Genomic DNA, 26,510 nt, shown 5'->3' with positions numbered 1-26,510 from the left:
CCACACTCAGACCTTCCTGCAATGGAGTTCTCCCCGCCCGCCCTGTGCCTGCCCGATGCCGAGGCCTGAGTTCCCCAACGACAAGGCTTTGAGCTCACCCAACACCAAGGCCCTGGGCTCACCAGACTCCAAGGCCCTGAGCTCACCTGATGCCGAGGCCCTGGGCTCACCAGACTCCAAGGCCCTGGGCTCACCTGACGCCGAGGCCCTGGGCTCACCAGACTCCAAGGCCCTGAGCTCACCCAACACCAAGGCCCTGGGCTCACCAGACTCCAAGGCCCTGAGCTCACCCAACACCAAGGCCCTGGGCTCACCAGACTCCAAGGCCCTGGGCTCACCTGACGCCGAGGCCCTGGGCTCACCAGACTCCAAGGCCCTGACCTGATGCCAAGGCCCTGGGCTCACCAGACTCCAAGGCCCTGAGCTCACCCAACACCAAGGCCCTGGGCTCACCAGACTCCAAGGCCCTGAGCTCACCCAACACCAAGGCCCTGGGCTCACCAGACTCCAAGGCCCTGGGCTCACCAGACTCCAAGGCCCTGAGCTCACCCAACACCAAGGCCCTGGGCTCACCAGACTCCAAGGCCCTGAGCTCACCTGATGCCGAGGCCCTGGGCTCACCAGACTCCAAGGCCCTGGGCTCACCAGACTCCAAGGCCCTGAGCTCACCCAACACCAAGGCCCTGGGCTCACCAGACTCCAAGGCCCTGGGCTCACCAGACTCCAAGGCCCTGAGCTCACCCAACACCAAGGCCCTGGGCTCACCAGACTCCAAGGCCCTGAGCTCACCTGATGCCGAGGCCCTGGGCTCACCAGACTCCAAGGCCCTGGGCTCACCAGACTCCAAGGCCCTGAGCTCACCCAACACCAAGGCCCTGGGCTCACCAGACTCCAAGGCCCTGAGCTCACCTGACGCCAAGGCCTGCCTGCCCAACCCCGAGGCCCTGGGCTCACCTGACACCGAGGCCCTGAGCTCACCGACACCAAGGCCTGCTTGCCCAATGCCAAGGCCCTGAGATCACCGACACCAAGGCCTGCTTGCCCGATGCCGAGGCCCTGAGCTCACCGACACCAAGGCCTGCTTGCCCGACGCGGAGGCCCTGAGCTCACCGACACCAAGGCCTGCTTGCCCGACGCCGAGGCCCTGAGCTTGCCTGATGTTGAAGCCCTCCTTGCCTGACACCAAGGCTCTACTCGTCCTTGGAGACCTCGTCTTTCGGCCCAGAGGCACCACCCGTGCGGATGCTGTGAGAATCCGCCCTCTGTGGCTGACACATTGTGAGGAGCCCTGGAGGTACCGTGGGAACCTTGGGTGGTCAGTGTGTCCAGTGTGTTGTGTCAATTAAAATGTGCGATTCCACACTGCATAATAAAATCCTTACTGGAACCAACACAGCCTCTGTGCTGTTACTACGCCTGCAACAGTCCCTCACCTGCGGGGTCAGCCCAGCCCAGAGGGCTCTGAAAGAGGCCACCAGCACACCCCATCAGGTGAAAGGAGGGGGCAGAGGAACCACACGAGTCCCGGATTGTCCCAGCATACGGCACAGTGATCAGGAGAGCACTGGAGGGGCCGGGAGGCCCTCACAAGACCCCACAAGCAACTCCCAGGGAGGCTCAGCTGACCCTGACCATGGAGCGGGGGAGAGGCTGACCTTCAGGTGACACAGGGCCACCCACCCAGTCTTAAGTACCTGGCAGGGTTGTGGAAAATCAAAGAACAGGTCCTTCCTGTGTGACCTCCACGGACAGTGCTGTCCCTTTCCTTATGTAGCCCAAAGACGTGACATCCGTACGAAGGCGATCTTTTACACAAACTAGGGCAACTTTACATCTCCTACAACTGAAATCCCTGAAGAAGACACTTGCCTGTGGGCTTCCCGGGGCGCACGCCCAGGCATGGGCAGACGCGAACACACTTCTAAGGCCTGGGGGCTGAGGACATTTCCCAGCCTGGAGACCACAGTCCTCAGACCCTCAAATACAACGCCAGGACACTCACCTCCCTTGGCTGTCACTGCTGACCATGGTGCCATCAGCAGTCAGGATTCTACCAAAACGAACACTGGGCTCAGGTCCTGCTCTAATGCATGGAGGCCTGCTCTGAGGGGCACTGTGGGAAACAGACCCCAGGGGCAGAAACCCCATAGACTGCCCAAGCAAGCAAAGTTGGGCAGGGCCTCCATGTTCGTGGAGACCAGGACACAAGGTCCACTCGAGGACAGGCAGGGGACAGGAGCCCAGGGTCAGGTGGAGCTGAGGTGGAAGCTCCTGGCTTGGCAGTGCTAATTCCTCCGTGTGCCGTGAGGTCACGGGGACAACACCCTGGACCTCCACTCCAGGGCAGTGGCCGCCACAGACCGCAGACCACCCACCAGGTTGAGCGCACTCTGAGTGAGGCTCCGCCCAGTGTGGGGATTCTTCTCTTTGCCTTCAGAGTGACCGGGGGCGTTCCCAGCTTACCTGTCTCCTCCACATCTTTAAACCCTCGCTGTGCACCCCAGAACCACAACAGGAAAGCAATTTTCTGAGGTCCTGAACTTCCCTTTCCCAATCCCCAGAACCTTCTCCCAATAATCCTCCAAAGACCCCTGACTCCTCTACAACAGCCCTCCAGAGACCCCTGACACCTCTCCCAACAGCCCACCAGACTCCCGACCCCTCTACAACAGCCCTGCAGAGGCCCCCGACCCCTCTCCCAACAGCCCTCTGTGGACCCCCGACCCCTCTCCCAACAGCTCTCTGTGGACCCCCAACCCCTCTCCCAACAGCCCTCTGTGGACCCCCAACCCCTCTCCCAACAGCCCTCTGTGGACCCCCAACCCCTCTCCCAACAGCTCTCTGTGGACCCCCAACCCCTCTCCCAACAGCCCTCTGTGGACCCCCAACCCCTCTCCCAACAGCCCTCCAGAGACCCCCAACCCCTCTCCCAACAGCTCTCTGTGGACCCCCAACCCCTCTCCCAACAGCCCTCTGTAGATCCCCAACCCCTCTCCCAACAGCCCTCTGTGGACCCCCAACCCCTCTCCCAACAGCTCTCTGTAGATCCCCAACCCCTCTCCCAACAGCCCTCTGTGGACCCCCAACCCCTCTCCCAACAGCTCTCTGTAGATCCCCAACCCCTCTCCCAACAGCCCTCTGTGGACCCCCGACCCCTCTCCCAACAGCCCTCTGTGGACCCCCGACCCCTCTCCCAACAGCCCTCCAGAGACCCCCTGCCCCCTCCCCACAGCCCTCAGAGACCCTTGACCCCCAACAGCCCTCTGTGGACCCCCAACCCCTCTCCCAACAGCCCTCTGTAGATCCCCAACCCCTCTCCCAACAGCCCTCTGTGGACCTCCAACCCCTCTCCCAACAGCCTTCTGTGGACCCCCAACCCCTCTCCTAACAGCCTTCTGTGGACCCCCAACCCCTCTCCCAACAGCCCTCCAGAGACCCCCCTGCCCCCTCCCCACAGCCCTCAGAGGCTCTTGACCCCCAACAGCCCTCTGTGGACCCCCAACCCCTCTCCCAACAGCCCTCCAGAGACCCCCAACCCCTCTCCCAACAGCCCTCTGTGGACCCCCTGCCCCTCTCCCAACAGCCCTCTGTGGACCCCCGACCCCTCTCCCAACAGCCCTCTGTGGACCCCCAACCCCTCTCCCAACAGCCCTCCAGAGACCCCCAACCCCTCTCCCAACAGCTCTCTGTGGACCCCCAACCCCTCTCCCAACAGCCCTCTGTAGATCCCCAACCCCTCTCCCAACAGCCCTCCAGAGACCCCCTGCCCCCTCCCCACAGCCCTCAGAGACCCTTGACCCCCAACAGCCCTCTGTGGACCCCCAACCCCTCTCCCAACAGCCCTCTGTAGATCCCCAACCCCTCTCCCAACAGCCCTCCAGAGACCCCCTGCCCCCTCCCCACAGCCCTCAGAGACCCTTGACCCCCAACAGCCCTCTGTGGACCCCCAACCCCTCTCCCAACAGCCCTCTGTAGATCCCCAACCCCTCTCCCAACAGCCCTCTGTGGACCTCCAACCCCTCTCCCAACAGCCTTCTGTGGACCCCCAACCCCTCTCCCAACAGCCCTCTGTGGACCCCCAACCCCTCTCCTAACAGCCTTCTGTGGACCCCCAACCCCTCTCCCAACAGCCCTCCAGAGACCCCCCTGCCCCCTCCCCACAGCCCTCAGAGGCTCTTGACCCCCAACAGCCCTCTGTGGACCCCCAACCCCTCTCCCAACAGCCCTCCAGAGACCCCCAACCCCTCTCCCAACAGCCCTCTGTGGACCCCCTGCCCCTCTCCCAACAGCCCTCTGTGGACCCCCGACCCCTCTCCCAACAGCCCTCTGTGGACCCCCAACCCCTCTCCCAACAGCCCTCCAGAGACCCCCTGCCCCCTCCCCCCTCCCCACAGCCCTCAGAGACTCTTGACCCCCAACAGCCCTCTGTGGACCCCCAACCCCTCTCCCAACAGCCCTCCAGAGACCCCCTGCCCCCTCCCCACAGCCCTCAGAGACCCTTGACCCCCAACAGCCCTCTGTGGACCCCCAACCCCTCTCCCAACAGCCCTCTGTAGATCCCCAACCCCTCTCCCAACAGCCCTCCAGAGACCCCCTGCCCCCTCCCCACAGCCCTCAGAGACCCTTGACCCCCAACAGCCCTCTGTGGACCCCCAACCCCTCTCCCAACAGCCCTCTGTGGATCCCCAACCCCTCTCCCAACAGCCCTCCAGAGACCCCCTGCCCCCTCCCCACAGCCCTCAGAGACCCTTGACCCCCAACAGCCCTCTGTGGACCCCCAACCCCTCTCCCAACAGCTCTCCAGAGACCCCCAAGTGCAGTCCAGCGACGCTCCATCCCCATGCCCCAGCTCCTGCCAGGGAGGAGACTTTTGAGTGCCGGCTACGTCACAATTCCTCTGGAGGCAAAGCTTTCTCTGAGGCCACCCAGGGAATCCTCAAACACAGGCCCGGGGAATCAAAGCGCACAGAGCCCTGGCAGTGAGATCAGGCCACGCCTGTTTCTTGCCAGTGGTCCTGAACCCACCACCGTGGCAGCAACCCTGACCTTTCTGAGGGAGTCTGCGGGGACGCTGCCGACCATCACTGAGTGCAGCAGCCACTCCACACTCAGAAACGACTCCGGGCTCACAGAACCTGCACGGCCCCACCACATGGGCTCCGTTAGCTAGCGTGCCAGACAGCCCTTCGCGACTGTCCCGGAATGCCTGCAGGAACCAGCGCAAGCATGACCTCAGTGCTACAAAGGAAGGAACAGCAAAACAAGAAAGTGTGTTCTCACTCGCCCTTCCCAGGCTCTTTGTTCATTCCGCCACACTCGACCCATGCGACACAGTCTCAGTCTACAGAGTGGCTCTGGGGCCAGCGCTGTGGTGCAGCGGGTTAAGCCGCCACCCATCACACTGGCATCCTGTATGAGTGCCAGTTTGAGTCCCAGCTGCTCCACTTCTGATTCAGCTCCCTGATAATCTGCCTGGGAAAGCAGTGGAAGATGGCCCAGGTGCTTGGGCCCTCGCACCCATGTGGAAGACCTGGATGGAGTTCCAGGCTCCTGGCTTTGGCCTGGCCCAGCCCTGGCTGTTGTGGGCATCTGGGGAGTGAACCAGCAGACAGACACACATTCTCGCTCGCTCTCTCTCTGTAACTCTGCCTTTCAAATAAATAAATCTTAAAAAAAAAAAAAGAAAAAGATACAGTAGCTCTCAGAAAAACCCCAAAGCTCCCCTCCCCCAAAGGAAGACAACGAGTAATTTGCTGACTTCAGGGGATGATGTTCTTGAGAGCATTTTTTTTAATGAATAATTTATTTATTTAAAGGCAGAGCAACAGACAGAGTGGGAGAGGCTGAGCGGGATCTTCCATCCACTAGTTCACTCCCCAAACGGCCTCAACAGCCAGGACCAAGAACTCCATCCAGGGCTCCCACATGGGGGCAGGGCCCAGTACCTGACCAATCACCTGCTGCTTTCCAGGCGCATTAGCAGGGAGAGGACTGGAAGCGGAGCAGCTGGGACTCGAACCGGCATTCACATGGGAGGCTGGTGTCACTGCGCCACAAGGCCAGACCCTCCTGAGAGTTTTGGAGGGGAGAGACGGGACTGCCCCCTAATGCTCGGTTTGGGCTGTGCTTGGGGCACCTGGACAGTAGGGTTGTAAAGCCCAGAAGAGGCACGTGGCCCCTTGCCAGACGAAGAGGGACTGGGCCGTCACAGACTTCCTCCCACTTGGGGGTCATTGCCCATGGCCTTCCCCTTGGGACATCTGGGCCTTGTATTTAAACTGTTGGTTTCATTTGTGTCCAAAAAAATTGAGGCTATAAAATTGCAAATGATGATTACCCAGGAGGATGAAAGACCCTCAGCCAGGACATACCCAGACTTATCTCGCCCCTCTGATGGGTCCTGCCAAGGCCCACTTTCAGCTTGCAGAAGTTACAGAAGACAGACGCCGCTCTCAGTGTTAGGTAGGAAGTTAGAAATTAGCCTACGTGTGTGAGAAGGGCCTAAGGAAACTGACATCTACACAGTCCATCCAGCATCCACATTTCAAAGTCACCCCATAACCTTCCAGGTGCAGCCCAGTATCTGCACTTCAGAGCCCTGCCCAGACCCTGATAACCCCCCAGGTGGTCCCCCTTTCACCTGGCCTGGTGATCTCCCAGGTGGTTCCCCCCCCATCTACCTGGCCTGGTGATCTCCCAGGCGGTCCTCCCCCACCTAGCCTGGTAACCTCCCAGGTGGTCCCCCATCTACCTGGCCTGGTGACCTCCCAGGTGGTCCTCCCCCACCTAGCCTGGTAACCTTCCAGGTGGTCCCCCGTCTACCTGGCCTGGTGACCTCCCAGGTGGTCGCCCATCTACCTGGCCTGGTGACCTCCCAGGTGGTCGCCCATCTACCTGGCCTGGTGACCTCCCAGGTGGTCCTCCCCCACCTAGCCTGGTAACCTTCCAGGTGGTCCCCCGTCTACCTGGCCTGGTGACCTTCCAGGTGGTCCTCCCCCACCTAGCCTGGTAAACATCCTTCCTCTAAGGCGGGCACCCCAGAGCGAAGCCTCTTGGCCGACGCCAGCCAAGCTTCCTCTGACAACCTCAGCGGAAAACTTGGAAAGGAATTTTTCATATTTACATCCAACAAGTCCTTTGTTCTTGAGGAGAAGGGCGGGGGGAGAAAGGCGGGAAGGCAAGACCCATCCCCTTAAAACCCCAGCCTAGATGTAAACTGGGCTCTCTCTCTCAGGTTCTGTCTGGAGAGGTGCCCATCATTCTTGTGGATACCCCGCCCCAAGAAACCTGGCCACCTTGCTTTCCACTGCTCTCTGCCTCATGCCTGAATTCTTTCTTGCACGAAAACAAGAATCCATGGTTTTTTTCTCCGGTAACATCAGTACTCCTCAAGAATGGGAATTGAAAATAAAGAAGGGGAGGTTATTTCCCAGGGCAAAGCCTGCACAAGCCAGCGAGGCCCCTGCCCCACCCAGAACAGGCGCCCCCTGAGCAGACGTCCCGCCCACGCCCCGCTGCTTCGCACAGGTGAGATCCAAGATGTCTGCCAATGAGCCCACAACAGACCCCGGCCTCCCTGTCATCTCATTTCCACGGGAAGTCACCCTCCTGGGTGGAGGAACCATGAAAGGACAAAAAAGGAGGCGGCTCCCAGATCCCAGAACTCCAGGACCAACCCTCCCAGACACTGGCACGCCCACCCCCATTCCCTGTGTCCTGAGCCCCGGGCTCCTCAGCTCCGGGGGAAGAGCCGACCTGTCAGGCTCCACCCCCTCCAAGGTCCCCTCCAAGGTCCCCTCCTCGGCCACGGAACGCAGCCGTGCTGTGGACGCTTAGCTTCGGTTTTGTCACCAGCTTTGCAGCACGGAACAGGCACAGGACCTGGTTTTGAGGTCTCTGCCCCCAGCTACAGGGGAGCAGAAATTCACTTCAAATACAGCAGCCCAGGAAGGCTGAGAGTGAACCAGAAGCAGACACATCCTGTGCTGAGGAGTGTCTTCCCAAAGCCCACGTCCACTCGTAGTGGACTCAGTGGTTATGGATGTAATCCAATTCAGGTCATCCACACCAGGTCAGGCCACACCCTGTGTCCATACATCCCTTCAACAAATGTCTACTACCAAGCACAAGGCCGCCACTGTGCAAAAGGCCCAGCCCGTCTTCACGTAGCTCCCCTGTGGCTGCTGCTTGTGCAGCCAGGCAGGCTGCAGCTCTGGCCTCCAGGGCCAGGTGGGGCTGCTGGCTGGGTGGGCAGCAGAGAGGGGCTCTACGGAGGGCTGTGGGTGGGTGGGCAGGGCCCCCAAGGCTGGGGTAAGGTGACCCACCTGTCACAGGTCCCTGCTGAAGGCTGCCCAGGATCTTCTCACCCAAAAGATGGATCAAACGAGTCACCACCTGGGGGCAGAGTAAGCAGACAGACCTCTAAATACACAACTATTATTTAAAAGATGTATTTATTTGAAAGATGGAGAGAGAGAGAGAGAGCTTCCAAATCCACTGGTTCACTCTGTGAATGGTTACAACAGTCAGGGCTGGGCCAGGCGGAAGCCAGGAGCCTGAACTCCATCTTGGCCTCCCACGTGGGTGGCAGGGACCCGAGTACTTGAGTCGTCACTGCTGCCCCAGGCCCATTAGCAGACCCCACGATGATGCTGAAATGGTGTCGAGACTCAGGAAACATGGTGTTGGACCCGCTTTTTCAAAACTGCTATTGACTATAATGCCTGTGGGCTCTGCACAGTGGAACCCCAGCCACCTCTCTGGTTGCCAGCGAAGCAGGATGAGGACACATCCAATGCCAGGGGCTTTGGTGGGATGGCAGGTGTGAGGGCACACCTCTGTCACTCTGAGCCTCATCCGGCCTCTCCCCTTCACTTACAGTAGCAAGCAGACAACCGGGAGGAAGCCAGCCAAGGCCTGAAGGCAACACAAGGACAGGCTGTGGGATTCCTCCTGAGTGGGCACCACTGGGCTGGTCCTGAGGGCACTCAGTAACAGTCTAAGCTAGAAAGATGAGCACTGGAATAAGGCTACTTTGGGTTGTATTAAAATACATCAGGTTTTTAGGGTTGTAGACAAGTATTCAAAATTAGAATGTCAAATATCTGGAGTTTACTTTTTAAAAAATGCTATTTTAATTCATTTTTAACTGACAAATAAAATTGCCATAATTTATTTTCTTTTCTTTTTTTTTTTTTTTTTTTTTTTTTTTGACAGTCAGAGTTAGACAGTGAGAGAGACAGAGAGAAAGGTCTTCCTTCCGTTGGTTCACACCGCCCCCCAAACGGCTGCCATGGCCGGTGCGCTGCGCCAATCTGAAGCCAGGAGTCAGGCACTTCCTCCCGGTCTCCCATGCAAGTTTAGGGGCCAAGCACTTGGGCCATCCTCCACTGCCTTCCTGGGCCACAGCAGAGAGCTGGCCTGGAAGAGGAGCAGCCGGGACAGAACCCGCGCCCCAAATGGGACTAGAACCCGGAGTGCTGGCGCCGCAGGCAGAGGATTAGCCTAGTGAGCCGTGGCGCTGGCCACTGTAATTTACTTTCAAACGCTTTGTATAAGAACAGAAAGGGCTCTGTGCTTCAACTGCCTGTGTGCGGTGGTGGCAGCGCCGTGACCACAGACGACTTGAAAGCAGGAATGCGTTGCTCTAGAAACCAAGCTTCCTGGGACAGCTGAGCCCACGAGGCTCATCTTGATGAGCCCTGGAAGGGGTGCCCCTCCTCCTCCTCCTCCCTCTGACCCTCTGCTTTCAGCTCAGAACAATGGAATCCAAACCACAATGAGATACCGTTCCCTACCCGAGATGATGGCTGACACCGACAGGGACTGGCACCACTAAGAGTGGCGGTGACGCCAAGCACCGGAACTCATGCCGCACTCTGAAGAGCTGTTGCCACGTTCTTGTTTGATTTACTTGAAAGGGACACACAGAGAGAAACGGAGCTCTGATCCATTGACTCACTCCTCAAATGCCCATAACAGCCAAGGCCAGGCCAGGCCAAAGCCAGGAGCCCAGAGCTCCATCCTGGAACCCACGCCATCACTGCTGCCCCCCAGGACGCATCAGCAGGAAGCCTGGAATTGGGGGCAAAGCCGCACTCAAAGCCAGGCACTCTGATATGGGATGTGGACACCCCGAGGAGAGTCTTAACCATTGCTCACCCACTTCATGACCCAGCAATTCCAGTCTTGAGTGTTTGGCAAGAGAAATGAAAAAAATTGTCCAATAAAGACATTTGTGCTGGGGCCGGCGCTGTGGTGTGGCTGGAAAGGCTGCTACCTGCAGTGCCAGCATCCCATATGGGCGTCAGTTCGAGTCCCAGCTGCTCCTCTTCCAATCCTGCTCTCTGCTATGGCCTGGGAAACCAGTGGAAGATGGCCCAAGTCCTTGGGCCCCTGCACCCGTGTGGGAGACCTGGAAGAATCTCCTGGCTGCTGGCTTCAGATCTGTGCAGCCATCTTGGGGTGAACCAGAGGATGGAAGACCTCTCTCTTTCTGCTTCTCCAATACAAAAGAAATAAAAAAGAAAATCAATTTTTTAAAAAAAAGACATTTGTGCAAGAATATGTTCAGCTGCCCCTAACTGGAAGCAGCTTAAACAGCCACCAGGATGATGGCCCACGACCTGTACCGCGTGGTGGGACCAGACTCCGGCCACAGTACTTACAGGGCCTCTGGGACACAGAAAACACTGCTTTCTGCATGATCCCATTCAGACTGGATGCAAGACAGAAGTGTAAAGAAGAAAGGGCAGAGGGCTGACTGGGGGCCAGGACAGCCAACAAGTCCACCAAGAGTGACCAAGGGTTCTGGGGCAAGGACAGGGCACTCCGTCCTGGCACTCAGCCTCAGGCCACTGCCAACAGGTGCTATCTCCCGGCCAGCAGCAGCTCACCGCCTAGGAAAGCTGCACACGTGCCCAGTGGTGCCAGCACGAGCCACGTGGGGGGCTATGAAGGGGGTCACAGGGCCACTGTTGATGCCACCCACAGGGCACAGACTGCAGCAGCCCCCACAGCCGACCGATGTTCACCTGCACTGTGTGCGGCAGGCCCTTGAGGGCTGTCAGTGCAGCAAGACGCACGTCAACACACCGCCCCTAGAACCTGCTGCCCTGAGTGCCGCAGGATCCTCCGACAAGGGCCCTGCTGTCCTGGCCCGGTGACTCCCCCACAGAGGACAAGGCCAGAACCAAGCACATCAAGGAGGGGCAGCAGCTGCTGCAGCCCCTCAGCCCACATTCCACACGTCCGCACTCGTGGGACAGCAACGACGTCAACACGGTTGCCACTGTGACACAGGCCAGCTGAGGGGAGGGTGGGCAAGGACCACGCGGTGATCCCTGGAAGGGAGGTCTGGGCAGGTGGTGGGGATGGTCTGGGCGAGGCCCTGGGAATGTGGGGGCCGCTCACCCCCTATCTCTCCATTTATTCCAGAACGGACGACTTACCTTATGTGATTAAAGATCAAACAGACCTGCCAGGCAGCTCCTCTGGCTCCTCGCTGCTGGGCAGCCCTGACCAGACCTCCAGCTCTCTGAGGGCAGACTCTGTCACTTTCGGAGCTGCACCCATGGCACTAGCCACAGAGCAACACCAGAAGCAGCACGTACAACGGCCCTGGGAGCGTCCGGACACCCCAAGCTTCGCCGCCCGGACTGCTCACCTGTCCCACCTGCCCGAGATGAGCACGTGGGAAAGTCCCATGCGCTTGGAGCCACGTGTTCGTGTCACTTCCTCCAAACCACCCGACCTGCTCACCCCCGTCGGTCCCATGTGCACGTTGACCAATGCGCCACCTGACTTCAAGGCACAGTTCAGACAAGAACCTGGCCCCACTCTTACCTGTGGGTACCTGCGCTTGATGGATGTCAGGGCTCCTGCAGGCAGCTTGGCCAGTTCTGAGTCCCGTACAGCGTGTACTGTGGTTGCCCTGACCTGGTGGGTCAGCGCCTCCACCTGAGGAAGAGGAAGTGGACACTGGGGCTGCACTGCCCAGGAGGGCCAGGGCGGCCACGTCTGGGGCGCAGTGGCCCAGCAGACAGCAGCCCTGCAGGAGCGCCACACTCAGCTGCAGAGCGTAGGAAGCAAGGGCGGGGGCAAAACGACTCTGCCAAAGCCTCTGCTCTGTGCGGGTGGAATCCAGTGAGTGCTCGGCTGGCAGGGCCACTGAGCATGGGTCTCGGGGTCGGGCTCTGGCCCCCACTCCGGCCGGCACAGGGCCATCTGGACGTCCTGCAGGAGTGCGTGCCTCTGGAGAAGCGTGGCACCCGGGCCCACCGACACAGCCCACGTCTGGGTTACCCAAGGCGTCGTGCAGGCATCTTGCTGGTTGTGCACACGTCACCCAAGAGGCTGCAGTGCACACCCGTGGTCCACAGAAGACGGGGCCACCTGGGTCTTGGTCGAGTCTGAGGTTCTGAGGCCTCAGAGCCTTGCCTAGGGAGCACGCGGAGGCAAGGGGCAGATGTGGGTCCCAAGGGCCGCACATGAGGAAGGAGCCCTGGGCACACACCACCAGGTGTGGAGCCTCAGGGACGCTGTCCTGAAGACAGGCCTGCAGGCCGAGAGCCCCTGGGCTTCCCCATACTCTGGCTTAAAACAAATCAACAGAACTCCAAGCTCCAGGAAACATTATCTTAAAACTATTCTTCCCGGACACACACGAGCTCCCCACGGTAGCATCTCAGGGCCAGTCAGCTGCAGCTATGATGGAGGGGCCTGCCTGTGCCTGGACGTAGCCATCTGCTGTGTGAGGCGGCTCTGGAAGCCTGGACGCACAGCCAATTGCCTTCCCTGTTGCTATCCATCTACCAGGGCCACAGACCAGCTGGGAGCAAGTGAGCTGTATGCCCAGAAAACCAAGGACAGCTCCCCCTGTCCCCAGCTACCGGAAGGCTCCCACAGCCCAGCCCCTATGGGCTCCCAGAGGGCAGAGCCTCAGGGTTCAGAGAGCAGCTCCCAGGCCTGGAATCCCCTTCCTACAGGCCACTGTGCTGCTGCTCCCCACACCCAGGTAACCTGCCAGGCAGATACAGACAGCAAGACGGGAGTGGGGGCAGGGCAGCAGGACCCAATACCCACCACTCCAACAAGGTCTCCGCGGCCGTACTCCCCGGCCAGGCGCTTTTTCCCATCTTCCTTCCGGACCACAGAGCGCAGCCGGCCACTGAGGACGATGTATGTGCAGTCGGACTTGTCACCCTGCCTGCGGAGACAGAGGCTTGCAGCCTGCAACTCACCAGCAACCCCCCCAGCCCCAGCCCCCACCCCGACACCCAGAGAACCTCAGAGTACACAGAAATATAAAAATTCAGTCTTCTCAGTTAAAAGTTTGTTTGGAAAAATGGAGTTATTTTTCACAAAAAGAAATATGTTAACATGTATGGGCTTATCGTTAGTTTCAAAGAAGTAACTATAGGCCAGCACCATGGCTCACTAGGCTAATCCTCTGCCTGCGGTGCCAGCACCCTGGGTTCTAGTCTCTGTTGGTGCACCGAGTACTAGTCCCGGTTGCTCCTCTTCCAGTCCAGCTCTCTGCTGTGGCCCGGGAAGGCAGCAGAGGATGGCCCAAGTGCTTGGGTCCCTGCACACGCATGGGAGACCAAGAGGAAGTACCCGGCTCCTGGCTTGGGATCGGTGCAGTGCCGGCCGTAGCGGCCATTAGGGGAGTGAACCAATGGAAGGAAGACCTTTCTCTCTGTCTCTCTCTCACTGTCCATAACTCTCTCTCTGTCTCTCTCACTGTCTAACTCTGCCTGGCGGAAAAAAAATAATAAGACGTAACTATAGAATTTTAGTTTTAATTTTCAGCACCATGGGAACTGACGGCTGTCTCCAGGCCCGCCTGTGGGCTGAGTGAGCCTGGTCGGTGACGGAGCTCGGAGCAGCCCATCTCAGGTGCAACACTCCCTCAGTGCTCAGCGCAGGAGCAGCTCAAACAAGTGCTCTTGTCAGTGAGGCCCCCACTGGTCATTTTCAGGGATGGGGTGGGTGGACAGAAATGTGCACGGGAGGACGGCCCTGAGCGGTCTTCCCAGGGGGCCTCCTCATGGGGGTGGGCCGAGGAAGTGCCCCCCCTGCTCGTGACTTCCACAGGGATCAGCTCTGCCCACCAGCTGCACGGATGTCAGGAAGGAGAGGCAGAAGCCTGCGGGTCTCACCTGTACACCGCACGGCCGGCCTCCACCTCCACCCAGTCTAGAGCGAAGTCGATCTGCCGCACAAAGGGTGACATCCTCCGCACGACGGTGTGCGCGACGCTCAGGACAACAGTCGGCTGTCTCTGCATGATTCTGCCAGGGCAGCCCAGTGAGCCCTGGCCCCCGCCCTAGCCCCCTGGGCTACCCGGCACCCCAACAGCTCTGCTCCTTCCTCAGGGTCACGGCTCTGAAAGGCAGGTGTGAGGCCCGCAACCCCTACCTTCGACCAGGGGCCACCTGCCCACTTGGGGCAGGACCACTGGCCAAGGGCTGGCACAGAGCAAGATGCCTGTCAGTTGCCTGCTCTTCGGTGCCACAGCACTGCCTGCCACATGCCCAGCGGCCAGTGCTTGGGAGGCTGGGGCAGCTCACCCAGCATCATCCACTCATGAGTGCCCCTTGAGCCCGAGCTATGCCCCAGGCCTGGGTCCTGGAGTGGGAGTGCACACCCCACTCTCTGGAGACAGTGCCCGGCCAGACCACAGGGATCCTGGAACCTGGGTTAGAGAAGGGGGAGAGGAGCTGAGGGCTCTGAGCCAGGGACACCACCATCTCCCTGGTGGCCCTGTGTGGACGAGCAGCGGCAGGGCATCCCGAGGCTCCCGGGGCCCGGCATCAGGCAGACGGAACGAACATGCAGTGTGATGCAGCAAATGCAGCAATATTCCGTCATTTACTGCACACCGGAGGTGGGAGCCTTTGACACCGCGAGGAGCTGGCTGACAAGGGCCCAGAGAGAACAATCTGGAACTCACAGCCCTGCATGGCTGAGGCCCCCAGGAAACCATGTAGGTCGTGTCTGTAGCTGGGGACTGCCTGAATCAGGGGCCCTCACACCAAGCACAGACAAGGCCACACACGGACACACACACACGGACACACCGACACACACCCCGACACAGACAGGTACATGTGCAGGGTATAAAGCCTCATCCAGGCTGAGCAGCCACGGGCAGGTGCACGAGGCAGATCCTGGACAGTGTGTCTGTGGGTACTGGGCCTCTCCTGGACAGACAGGCAAGCGTGTGGGACTGCGGGCTGGAGGGTCGGGAGCATCTCTGCATCTCAGCGACAGGCAGATCCATGCAGCCCTGTCCTGCGGCCTCCCTAAGCCTCCATTCCCTTCTGTAAAGCAAGATGATGGCCCGAGACACAGCACACTGTGGACAGCAGAGGACACAGTGCCAGCGTACTGGACCACAGGCACCTGGCCAGTCCCGGAAGGTGGAACTCTGCAGGAGGTCCTCCCCAGCACACTGAGGCCCGGCTCCTGAGACCCAGGCCGCAGCAGAGCTGAGGGTGGGGCCGCCTGGCTGGGCTGAGACCACCACCTCCTTGACAGCTAGGCCACTGCTCTGAGACGCTTGCTGAGCTTCCCCCACTGACCTTGGGCCCCTGACCTCCCCTCCTCATCTCCTTGACCCTAAGACACAAGAGCTCTGGGCCTCTGCAGGATCTGGCCTGAGCGAGGGAGAGGAACTCTAGACACACACAAGAGGGCCACCGGCTGGGGCCAGTGGCTACGAGGGTAGGGGTTTCCTGAACTGAACTTTAGGCCGCAAGGAGATTCTGGACCCCAGCAGATCAGAAGCCTCCATGGCAGAACATGAGGCCGTCTTCATGTGGTGCCCAGGGACCTCCAGGGACGAGGGGCCTGACACCAGCCCTCCTGACCTCAGGGCCAGCAAGGGAGCTGGTCCAGGGGCCCCCAGGCAGGCTGGGAACATCTCTGGGCCTGAAGGAGCAGACTCTGGGTTCAAGTTGACCAAGGGTTTCCAGCCCAGTGCCTGAAGATGGCGCTGACAGCCCTAAGCACAAAGTGAGCCAGCGGGGCCTGTGCGCCCCACGCAGAGCCGCTTCCACCCACTGGCTTTGCCTTCCTCCCCTGGACCTGCTGTGTCTTGAGCATGGGCCAGGCTAAAGAGGCAGGGCAACCCCACAGCACCAACACAGGCTCCACATCGCAGCAAACTGACGGCACAGAACTGCCCCGCCGGGTACAGACACAGCGGGCGCAGTGCCATGTGCCCGTGGAGAGGCAGCACATGCCACACATCCTCGGGCCAGGCGAGGCGCCACTGGCTGCCAGCACGCACACAAGCGTGCAGCCAGCGAGAGGCAGCAGGGACTCACCACGGCACATGAGAGTCCTCCGGGCAGACGTGGGCAGTGCCAGGAGGACCCCAGGAGGGAAGTGGGGGAAGGGGCATGCCCACGGCCCAGCCCCTCAGAGAACTCACTCATAGAAGTGGGCCTTGGAGATGGACAGGAAGCGGCAGTCCCTGTTGGCCCTGATGGTGAACATGAGGGGCTCGCCTGTGAGCACAGCCAGCTGACCCACCATCTCCCCAGGATGTGTGAGGAACAGGCAGGTGTCCTCTGCACTGTCAATCTTCCGCTGGTACACGTGCAGCAGGCCCGAGACCACAAAGAGGATGTTGACATCCTAGCAAAGCCAAGGGCAATGGCTCAGGGGTGGCGGGGCGACCCAGAGCCTTGTGGAGAATGCCCGGGATGGCCAGAGCTGGGCAGGGGTGGCCTGAGACATCATGGACCCAGGGCCCAGGCTCGGTCCCTGAGCCCCAGCGTGTGCCAGCACCGGGCCCCACACAGCTGTCGCTGGCTCTCTGCACCGTCCGCTGACACAGCCAGCCCTGGGCACAAGCTCTCACCGGGAATGCCCAGCAGTATCTGTGTTCTGACCGCATCACTGTCCACCCTAGGAACTTGTTTTTCAGACGCACGCACCTTCCCTTCCCATGCTTAACTGCTCCACACAGACACGTGTCAGTCCGAGAGTCTCACAGAAGACAAAACAAACTCTCTTCTACACACCACATCTTGGCCAGGCCTCTGAGGGTCTCCCTGCCTCGACTGCAGGCCAACCCCTGACCCTGTCCATACCCTCGGTACCCTGCACACATCGCTCACATTCCTGTCCAACACCTGCAAATACACCCCAGGAACCAGTCTGGGGCTGATCCTGACTTGGACCCACCACGGGACCTCTTCCCAAACCTGCTCACCCTGCCCGAGTCTCAGAGAGCAGAGGGCCGAGGCTTCAGGCACCAGTGGTGGTGTGGCTGAGCTGCTGGGGCTGTGGGCTGCCCTAGGGCGGGCTGTGTCTGGAGGGATGCTGCACTGTCCACTGTGTCTAGTGCAAGTCCAGGTTGAGCCCTAGCGAAGCCGCCATCCTCTGGGGCTCCTCTCAGCACTGGGCTACAACACTGGACAATCCCAGGGGCTACTCCCTGAGGACCAAGGCCTTCCACTTACCTGGTCCCCTTGTCTCGACACCACGGTGCCTGCAGGCACATGGAGAAGTGTCACCCGGCCCTCCAGCAGGGAGGCGTCCTAGAAAACAGAGCAGGCTTCAGGAAGAGACACTTAAGTGAAGGCAAAGGGATGGAACCTGGGTCAAGAGCCACACACAACTGGGGGTCTGAGGCTCTGCTCTGAGAGCTGCCCTGAGCACTGCCGGCCAGCCCTGGACTTGACGGACATCAGAACTCTCGGGGTAGTCCCAGCACAGGGACAGACAAGATGTGCAGAATGTAATGGAAAATACAGAAGTGAGCTCAATATTTCTGTCATTTTATGAGGAGACAGGCTGCATTTCAGGGAGAATGGGTGCTGGTTTTAATGTGTGGCACTGGCATAGCAAGCAAGAGAACCAAGAGGGACACCTTGTCCATGCCCCCCGTAAAAACCCCTCCTACGTGCAGTGCAGCCAGGGCAGGTTTAGCTGGGCATCCAAGATGCTCCGGCAGACAACGGGAAGTCTTCCAATGAGCACCAACCAGAGGAACGCAGGGAGTCCCATAAGAAAACACGGGTTTGTAGGGTAATCCCTTCAAAGGTCTGGAAACGTCAGGATGTTTAAACCATAGTTCACAGTGAAAGTAGAGCAAAAAGAAATGGAAAACTCATTGGTCATCCTGGGAAGATGAAGAGAAACCACGTCATTGATTCAAACTTCCCCAGTGCTGACGGCAAAGGGGCCTCAGGAAGGCATCAAAGGCTGTGAACACACCACACACTTCCACTGCCTGGCAGGCAGCACAGCAAGGCTGGGGCCAGGGAGGGGCATGGAGGGGAGGGACCTGACCCGGCCAGGTCCACCCTGCAGGCTGCAGGGTGAAGCAAGGACTCACAGCAGCCAACTTCCCTCCCCAGAAGCCACCACTGACCTTGGCATCCCTAAAACAAGAAGCCGCACGGAAAACACCTAAGGGGGGGAGAGGAGCCCTAAAGGGGCGCCCAGGACAAACGCATGCCCCTCACGATCATGATCTCAGTGGGGCTGCGAGAAACCTGGGTACCAAAAAGCAGCAGGAGACACTCCGGATTACTGTCAGACTGTTAGGACTGATAATGTCATGTTTAAAAACAGCCCTGGCCAGGGGCCAGTGCTGTGGAACAGCGGCTTAAAGCCCTGGCCTGCAGCACCAGCATCCTATATGGGCAACGGTTCGAGTCCCAGCTGCTCCTCTTCTGATTCAGCTCTCTGCTGTGGCCTGGGAAAACAGTAGAAGATGTCCCAAGTCCTTGGGCCCCTGCACCCACATGGGAGACCTGGAGGAGTCTCCTGGCTCCTGGCTTCGGATCAGCTCATCTCTGGCCGTTGCAGTCATTTGAAGAGTGAACCAGTGGAATGGAAGACTTCTCTCCCTTTCTGGCTCCACCTCTCTTTGTTTTTTTTGTTTGTTTGTTTTGTTTATTTGCTTTTTTTTTTTTTTTTTTTTTGACAAAGTGTACAGTGAGAGAGAGAGACAGAGAGAAAGGTCTTCCTTTTTGCCGTTGGTTCACCCTCAATGGCCGCCGCGGCCGGCGCATCGCGCTGATCCGAAGGTAGGAGCCAGGTGCTTCTCCTGTTCTCCCACGCAGGTTCAGGCGCCCAAGCACTTGGGCCATCCTCCACTGCACTCCCGGGCCACAGCAGAGAGCTGGCCTGGAAGAGGGTCAACCGGGACAGAATCTGGTGCCCCGACCAGGACTAGAACCCAGTGTGCCGGCGCCGCAAGGCAGAGGATTAGCCTGTTGAGCTGGGGTGCCAGCTGTTTATTTGTTTTTTTTGACAGACAGAGTTAGAGAGAGAGAGAGAGAGAAAGGTCTTCCTTTTCCGTTGGTTCACCTCCAAAGGGCTGCTGCGGCCGGCGCGCTGTAGCCAGTGCACTGCGCTGATCTGAAGCCAGGAGCCAGATGCTTCCTCCCAGTCTCCCATGCGGATACAGGGCCCAAGGACCTGGGCCATCGTCCACTGCACTCCCGGGCCACAGCAGAGAGTTGGACTGGAAGAGGAGCAACCGGGACAGAATCTGGCGCCCCAACCGGGACTAGAACCTGGGGTGCCAGCACTGCAGGCGGAGGATTAACCAAGTGAGCCACGGCACCGGCCTCTACCTCTCTTTGTAACTCTTTCAAATAAAAAATATATATTAATACTTTTCTTTTTTTTAATATTTATTTATTTGAAAGTCAGAGTTACACAGAGAGAGGAGAGGCAGAGGGAGAGAGAGAAAGGTCTTCCATCCGATGGTTCACTCCCCAACTGGCCACAATGGCCAGAGCTGCACCTATCTGAAGCCAGGAGCCAGGAGCCTCCTCTGGGTCCCCCATGCTGGTGCAGGGGCCCGAGGATTTGGGCCATTTCTACTGCCTTCCCAGGACACAGCAGAGAGCTGGATTGGAAGCGGAGCAGCCGGGTCTCGAACCGGCACCCACGTGGGATTCCAGTGCTTCAGGCCAGGGCGTTAACCTACTGCGCCACAGCAATGGTCCCAAATAAAATAAATCTATTTAAAAAAAAACAACAACAACAACAACACAGCCTTGTCCAACGCAGGTAACTGGCCTAGCAATTAAGATACCCATGGAACAGCTAGAGGCAGAGCGTTTGACTGCAGATCCAGACACTCACGGTCCGATATCAGAGTGCCTGGCTGGGGTCGTGGCTCCTATGTTCCTGTCCTCGGCGTCCTGGCTAATGCCCACCCTGGGAAACAGTGATCACCAACGGCTCAAGTGCGTGGGAGACATGGATAAAGGTCCTGGCTCCAGACATTTGGGGAGTGAACCAGTAGATGGGAGAGATCTCTGTCTATCTGCCTATCTCTGTCTCTCAAATAACTAAATTAATTAATTAATTAAAAAATAGTCCTTTATAGGACTGGCCTGTAGTGCTGGCATCCCATATGGGCACCAGTTCAATTTCTGGCTACTCCATTGCCAATCCAGCTCCCTGCTAATGTGCCTGGGATAGGAATAGAAGATGGCCCAAGTGCTTGGGTCCCTGTACCCACATAGGAGACCAGAAGCAGCTCCTGGCTCCTGGCCTCAGCCTGGCCCAGGCCTGGCGATTACAACCATTTGGGAAGTGAACCAGCAGACAGAAGATCTGTGTCTCCCTCTCTCTCCGTCACTCACTCTGCCTTTCAAATAAAATAATAATTTAAGGGCCCGGTGCTGTGGCTCACTTGGCTAATCCTCTGCCTGCAGTGCCGGCATCCCAGATGGGCACTGGGTTCTAGTCCCGATTGCTCCTCTTCCAGTCCAGCTTTCTGCTGTGGCCCGGGAAGGCAGTGGAAGATGGCCCAAGTGCTTGGGCCCCTGCACCCACATGGGAGACCAGGAGGAGGCACCTGGCTCCTGGCTTCAGATCGGCGCAGCGCCAGCAGTAGTGGCCACTTGGGGGGTGAACCAATGGAAGGAAGACCTCTCTCTATATAACTCTACCTTCCTAATAAATAAATCTTAAAAAAAAATAATTTTTAAAAAAAGAAAGAAATTTTTAGAACCACATCAGCCAGCTGCAGGTATGGACCCTACAGAGACACTGATGGGTGCAGGGAAGGAGCTGTGAACAGAGTGCGTGAGGCAGCACTGGTGGCCTTAACACTGCTGTTGTGAGAACAATAAGAACACGGCCCTGAATAAGAGAGCAACGTGCGAAAGGACACGGTGAAAGTTTTCAGGCAGAAAATCACCGGGGGTTGGGGGGAAGGAGTGGTTGTACAAAGGTGAGCCAGGCAGGGGTCACCACACGGGGCCATCCCTGCCGCTTTTATCATGCTTGGAGCTGTCCATAATGAGTAAGAAAATCTAAAAATCTCGATGAACTGATGACCAAATATAAGAAAAATAATAAAAATATCAAAATGAAATAGAGAAAATAGCATAATAAAATAACCCGAAAATTTTATTGCTGGATTAAATATAACCTCCAACATTTTAAGTCTAATGAAGGAATTCAGAAGCCCATGTTCATGACTTCTGGGTAAGCCAGAGAGCCTCAATCCTGGATCCTGATAGAGGATCTCAGATGCCGGCAGGGGCATGGATATGGTATCCTGGACCGCAGGCAGTGCTGGGATCTTGGCAAAAGCAGAGATACCCAGGCCAGCATTGTGGTGTAACCAGCTAGACACCAGCCTATGATGCTGGCATCCTATATGGGCACCGGTCCAAGTCCTGAGTCTTGGCTGTTCCGCTTCCAATCCAGCTCCCTGCTAATGACTTTGGAAAGCAAAGAAAGACGGGAGACCCAGCCTTGGCCGTTGTGGCCATTTGGGGAGTGAACCAGCGGATGGGAGATTCTCTGTCTCTCCCTCTTCTAACTCTTTCAAATAAATAAATAAATCTTTACAAAATTAAATAAAACTTTAAAAAAAAAGCAGAGATAGTTTCTGGAGAGGACAACATCTTCTCGAGCCTGTGATGTCTCAGACAAGCACGTGGGCACTGAACAGCAGTAAACGGCATCAAGATATCAAGGCCCAGCAGGGGCAAGACCGCGAGTGAGAGCTGCAGGGACTAAGGGCAAGCACGAGACAGAAGCCTCTGAGTGAGGCAGGCAGGTTTAGACGCAGAAAGTCTGGAGCAGACAAAACAAGCAGACGCCAGAACTCAACGTGGAGCAGGCATCCGTGCAGAAGTGAAGACGCTACTACGGGTGCCGACATCCCACATCAAAGCCCTGGGTTCCAGTCCCAGCTCCGCTCCCACCCCAGCGTCCTGCCAGCGTCCACTCTGGGGGCATCAGGTGAGGCTCCTGATTTCCACCTGGCCCAGCCCAGCTGCTGTGGGCATTTGGGGGAAAAAACACAAGATGGGAGATTTCTCTCTGTCTCCTGCCTTTCAAGTAAATAAACATTTAATAAAAAGAACTCAGTGCATAGGTTTAACATCACATCAGATGCTATAAAATGAGAATTAGTGAATCCAAATGAAAATATCTACATTCAAATATAAGGATTTTTTTAATGAAAATACAGAAGAAAGGGTGAGAGTTGGAGAAATGAGAACATTCATCTGAGTCTCAGAAGGGGAGAGGAGGCCGGCGCCATGTAATCCTCCGCCTAGCAGCGCCGGCACACCGGGTTCTAGTCCCGGTTGGGGTGCCGGATTCTGTCCCGGTTGCCCCTCTTCCAGGCCAGCTCTCTGCTGTGGCCCGGGAGTGCAGTGGAGGATGGCCCAAGTGCTTGGGCGCCTGAACCCGCGTGGGAGACCAGGAGAAGCACCTGGCTCCTGCCTTCGGATCAGCGTGGTGCGCCGGCCACAGTGTGCTGGCCGCAGCAGCCATTGGAGGGTGAACCAATGGCAAAGGAAGACCTTTCTTTCTCTCTTTCTCTCTCTCTTACTGTCCACTCTGCCTGTCAAAAATAAAAATAAATAAATAAAAGAAGGGGAGAGGAAACAGGCAATGCTTCACAAGAGAATGCTGCCAGTTTTTCAAAAGGGATTCTGCGGTACAGTCTGAGGACGCCTAACGACTGTGCCAGAAAAGTAAAAAGGGGGGCCTGCACTGTGGCGCACGGGTAAAGCCACTGCCTGCAGTGTTGGCATCCTATATGTGCCCTGGTTCAAGTCATGGCTGCTCCACTTCTTTTTTTTTTTTTTTTAAAGGACATTTTTTCAAAAGATTTATTTATTTATTTGAAAGAGTCACATAGAAAGAGGAGAGGGAGAAAGAGGGGTCTTTCATCCACTGGTTCACTCCCCAACTGGCCAAAACAGCGGGAGCTGCACTGATCCAAAGCCAGGAGCCAGGAGCTTCTTCCGGGTCTCCTACGTGGGTGCAGGGGCCCAAGGACTTGGGTCATCTTCTACTGCTTTCCCAGGCCACAGCAGAGAGCTGGATTGGAAATGGAGCGGGCGGGACTTGAACCAATGCCCATATGAGATGCTGGCACTGCAGATGGCGGCTTTACCAGCTACGCCGCAGCGTCCGCCCCGCTCCACTTCTGATCCAGCTCTCTACTAATGGCCTGGGAAAGCAGTAGAAGATGACCCAAGTCCTTGGGCCCCTGCACCCATGTAGGAGACCCGGAAAAAGCTCTGGGCTCCTGGCTTCAGATCAGCTCAGCCCTGGCCGTCTGGGGAGTGGCCATTTGGCGAGTGAACCCATAGATGGAAGACCTCTCTCTCTCTCTCTTTCTCTCTCTGTGCCTCTGCCTCTGTAACTCGGCCTTTCAAATAAATAAATAAATCTTTAAAAAAGAAGGAATCCATATCCAGCTCCAGGCCCAGAGTCAAGACGAGGAAATCCCTCAGAAGCAGCAGGACCAGCAGGCAGCTTCTCAGTGCAGCCCAGGAGCCAGAGGGAGCTCGGCAGCCAGCATGGCGCCCCTCCCCCAGCCCGCGAGCCCCTGCACAGACCCTTCCAGAGGACGGCAGCAGCAGGAGCAGGGCTCACCCACAACCACCAGGATCCCTCTGACCGCGTGACAACGCAGACCCCAGTCGGAAAACTCCCAAAACCACACGGCGGCCCGTGCTTGTGGCATGGGTGTTGCCAGGGTGTCGAGCATGGGGCAGGCGAGCTGCCTAGTTTTCCTTCCCACCCTCATCCCCCAAAGTGGGTCCAAGGGCTAACTCAATCAAGGTGACTGCCACGCTGTGCCATGGGTGTGGATGACAGAAACTTCAAGAACCAATTCTGTTGGGGCCGGTGCTATGGCGCAGTGGGTTAACGCCTTGGCCTAAAGCGCCAGCATCCCATGTGGGCGCCGGTTCAAGACCCAGCTGCTCCACTTCCAATCCAGTTCTCTGCTATGGCCTGGGAAAGCAGAAGAACATGGCCCAAGTGCTTGGGCCTCTGCACCTGCCTGGGAGACCTAGAAGCTACTGGCTCCTGGCAGCTCTGGCCGTTGCAGCCAATTGGGGCGTGAACCAGATGATGGAAGACCTCTCTCTCTCTCTCTCTGCCTCTCCTCTCTCTGTGTAATTCTGACTTGCAAATAAATAAGTAAATTAAAAAAAAAAAGAACAAATTCTAATTCTCTCTTCTCAGCAGATGGCTGGGAACAGGGCCCCAGGAGCTGGAGAAGGTGAGAGGACACAGCTCCCCTGTCCAGGAAGCCAAAGTGAAGCTCACAAAGGTTGCAAGAGGGCTGCAGTAGACGAGGCTCTCGACGGGACAGGGGACGGGGGAGGTGGAGCAGCAGACGGGGACGGGGACGGGGGACAGGGGTGGTGGAGCAGCAGACGGGGATGGGGACAGGGGTGGTGGAGCAGCAGACGGGGACAGGGGACAGGGAACAGGGGACAGGGGTGGTGGAGCAGCAGACGGGGACGGGGACAGGGGACAGGGGACAGGGGTGGTGGAGCAGCAGACGGGGACGGGGACAGGGGTGGTGGAGCAGCAGACGGGGACGGGGACAGGGGACAGGGGACAGGGGTGGTGGAGCAGCAGACGGGGACGGGGACAGGGGTGGTGGAGCAGCAGACGGGGACGGGGACAGGGGTGGTGGAGCAGCAGACGGGGGACAGGGGACAGGGGTGGTGGAGCAGCAGACGGGGACGGGGACAGGGGACAGGGGACAGGGGTGGTGGAGCAGCAGACGGGGACGGGGACAGGGGTGGTGGAGCAGCAGACGGGGACAGGGGACAGGGGTGGTGGAGCAGCAGACGGGGACGGGGACAGGGGACAGGGGTGGTGGAGCAGCAGACGGGGACGGGGACAGGGGTGGTGGAGCAGCAGACGGGGACGGGGACAGGGGACAGGGGTGGTGGAGCAGCAGACGGGGACGGGGACAGGGGACAGGGGTGGTGGAGCAGCAGACGGGGACGGGGACAGGGGTGGTGGAGCAGCAGACGGGGACGGGGACAGGGGTGGTGGAGCAGCAGACGGGGGACAGGGGACAGGGGTGGTGGAGCAGCAGACGGGGACGGGGACAGGGGACAGGGGTGGTGGAGCAGCAGACGGGGACAGGGGACAGGGGTGGTGGAGCAGCAGACGGGGGACGGGGACGGGGACAGGGGTGGTGGAGCAGCAGACGGGGACGGGGACAGGGGACAGGGGACAGGGGTGGTGGAGCAGCAGACGGGGGACAGGGGACAGGGGTGGCAGAGCAGCAGGAAGCTCAGACTCTCCACAGGGGACCTGGGGCCAGCCCGGGTCACATGAGGGAAAAAACACATAATTGGATACCATTATACACAAAAATTCATTGTATCTGCATTAGCACCCGAAAAAGCAAAATACAAAACTTTTAGGCGACATCGAGAGAATCTTGACATCAGAGCAAGGGAATGTTTCTGAGGCAAGGCACGGGGCGCGGAGGGAAAGAAAGACGCGCTTCGCTCCTTTGCATTCAGGAACCGGGCCGGGGACAGCGCACACAACAAAGGACCCGGCGGACCACAGAGAACCCTGAGGCCCAGAGGGAAAACACGGTCCCCTCGGCAGAGGGAGAAGGTTCCACCCCAGGCTGCCTCAGAGCAGTCCCCAAAAGGCAAACGAAAGCAAGTGTGGCAGGCACTCTGTACCCAGCATTGTTACCCAAAGCTACCAAGTCCAGAAATCCTGACAGCTGGCAGCGGTACTGGCCAGGAGCCCTCAGCAGCTTCTGGTGGCACACTGGTGGAGACACCCCCACAACCTGGCACCCCATGTCCTGGACACGCTGGCCTGGGCTGGACAACGAGCAGAGTGGACCCTTGACAGTGATGACAATGACAACACGGGCGACTCTCAAGGGCACCTCGCCGGGCAGACAGCCATCACTCAGAATAACACATGGCAGGAGTTGTTCATAAAAACCAAGAACAGGCAAAAGTCAACCAGGGCACCTGGGACACACTCGCCAGACACGGGGTGGCTGCCTCTGGAGCCACAGATGGGGGTGCAGTGAGTTCCAGAGCTGCTCGCTCTGCACTACCTTAACGTGGCGGCTTCGCGGTACTCACTGTCTCCACCTTGTGGATGTGAAATATTCACAACTGTGAAAAATGCAAGGGACAAAGAATACGTAAGACACAAGTGACAAAGACCTGCTCAGGAGTGCCCGGGCCATCTGAGGTCTTACT

General features: G+C 58.3%; 1 protein-coding gene across 1 annotated transcript in view; it reads right to left on the bottom strand.

Annotated features, from left to right (window-relative positions):
* The window catches only part of PNPLA7 (patatin like phospholipase domain containing 7), an 87,603-nt gene that overhangs the window by 29,507 nt on the left and 31,586 nt on the right, over nt 1-26,510 (bottom strand). The window contains 6 exon segments of the mRNA XM_062207170.1: nt 8,325-8,394; nt 11,845-11,958; nt 13,084-13,207; nt 14,163-14,294; nt 16,442-16,647; nt 17,478-17,555. Of these exon segments, the coding sequence (XP_062063154.1) occupies nt 8,325-8,394; nt 11,845-11,958; nt 13,084-13,207; nt 14,163-14,294; nt 16,442-16,647; nt 17,478-17,555 (724 nt within the window).

Source organism: Lepus europaeus, chromosome 12, assembly GCF_033115175.1.
Source record: "Lepus europaeus isolate LE1 chromosome 12, mLepTim1.pri, whole genome shotgun sequence".
Taxonomy (NCBI): Eukaryota; Metazoa; Chordata; class Mammalia; order Lagomorpha; family Leporidae; genus Lepus; species Lepus europaeus.
Note: the sequence above shows the minus strand (reverse complement) of the source record. Positions and strands in the feature narration are given on the sequence as shown.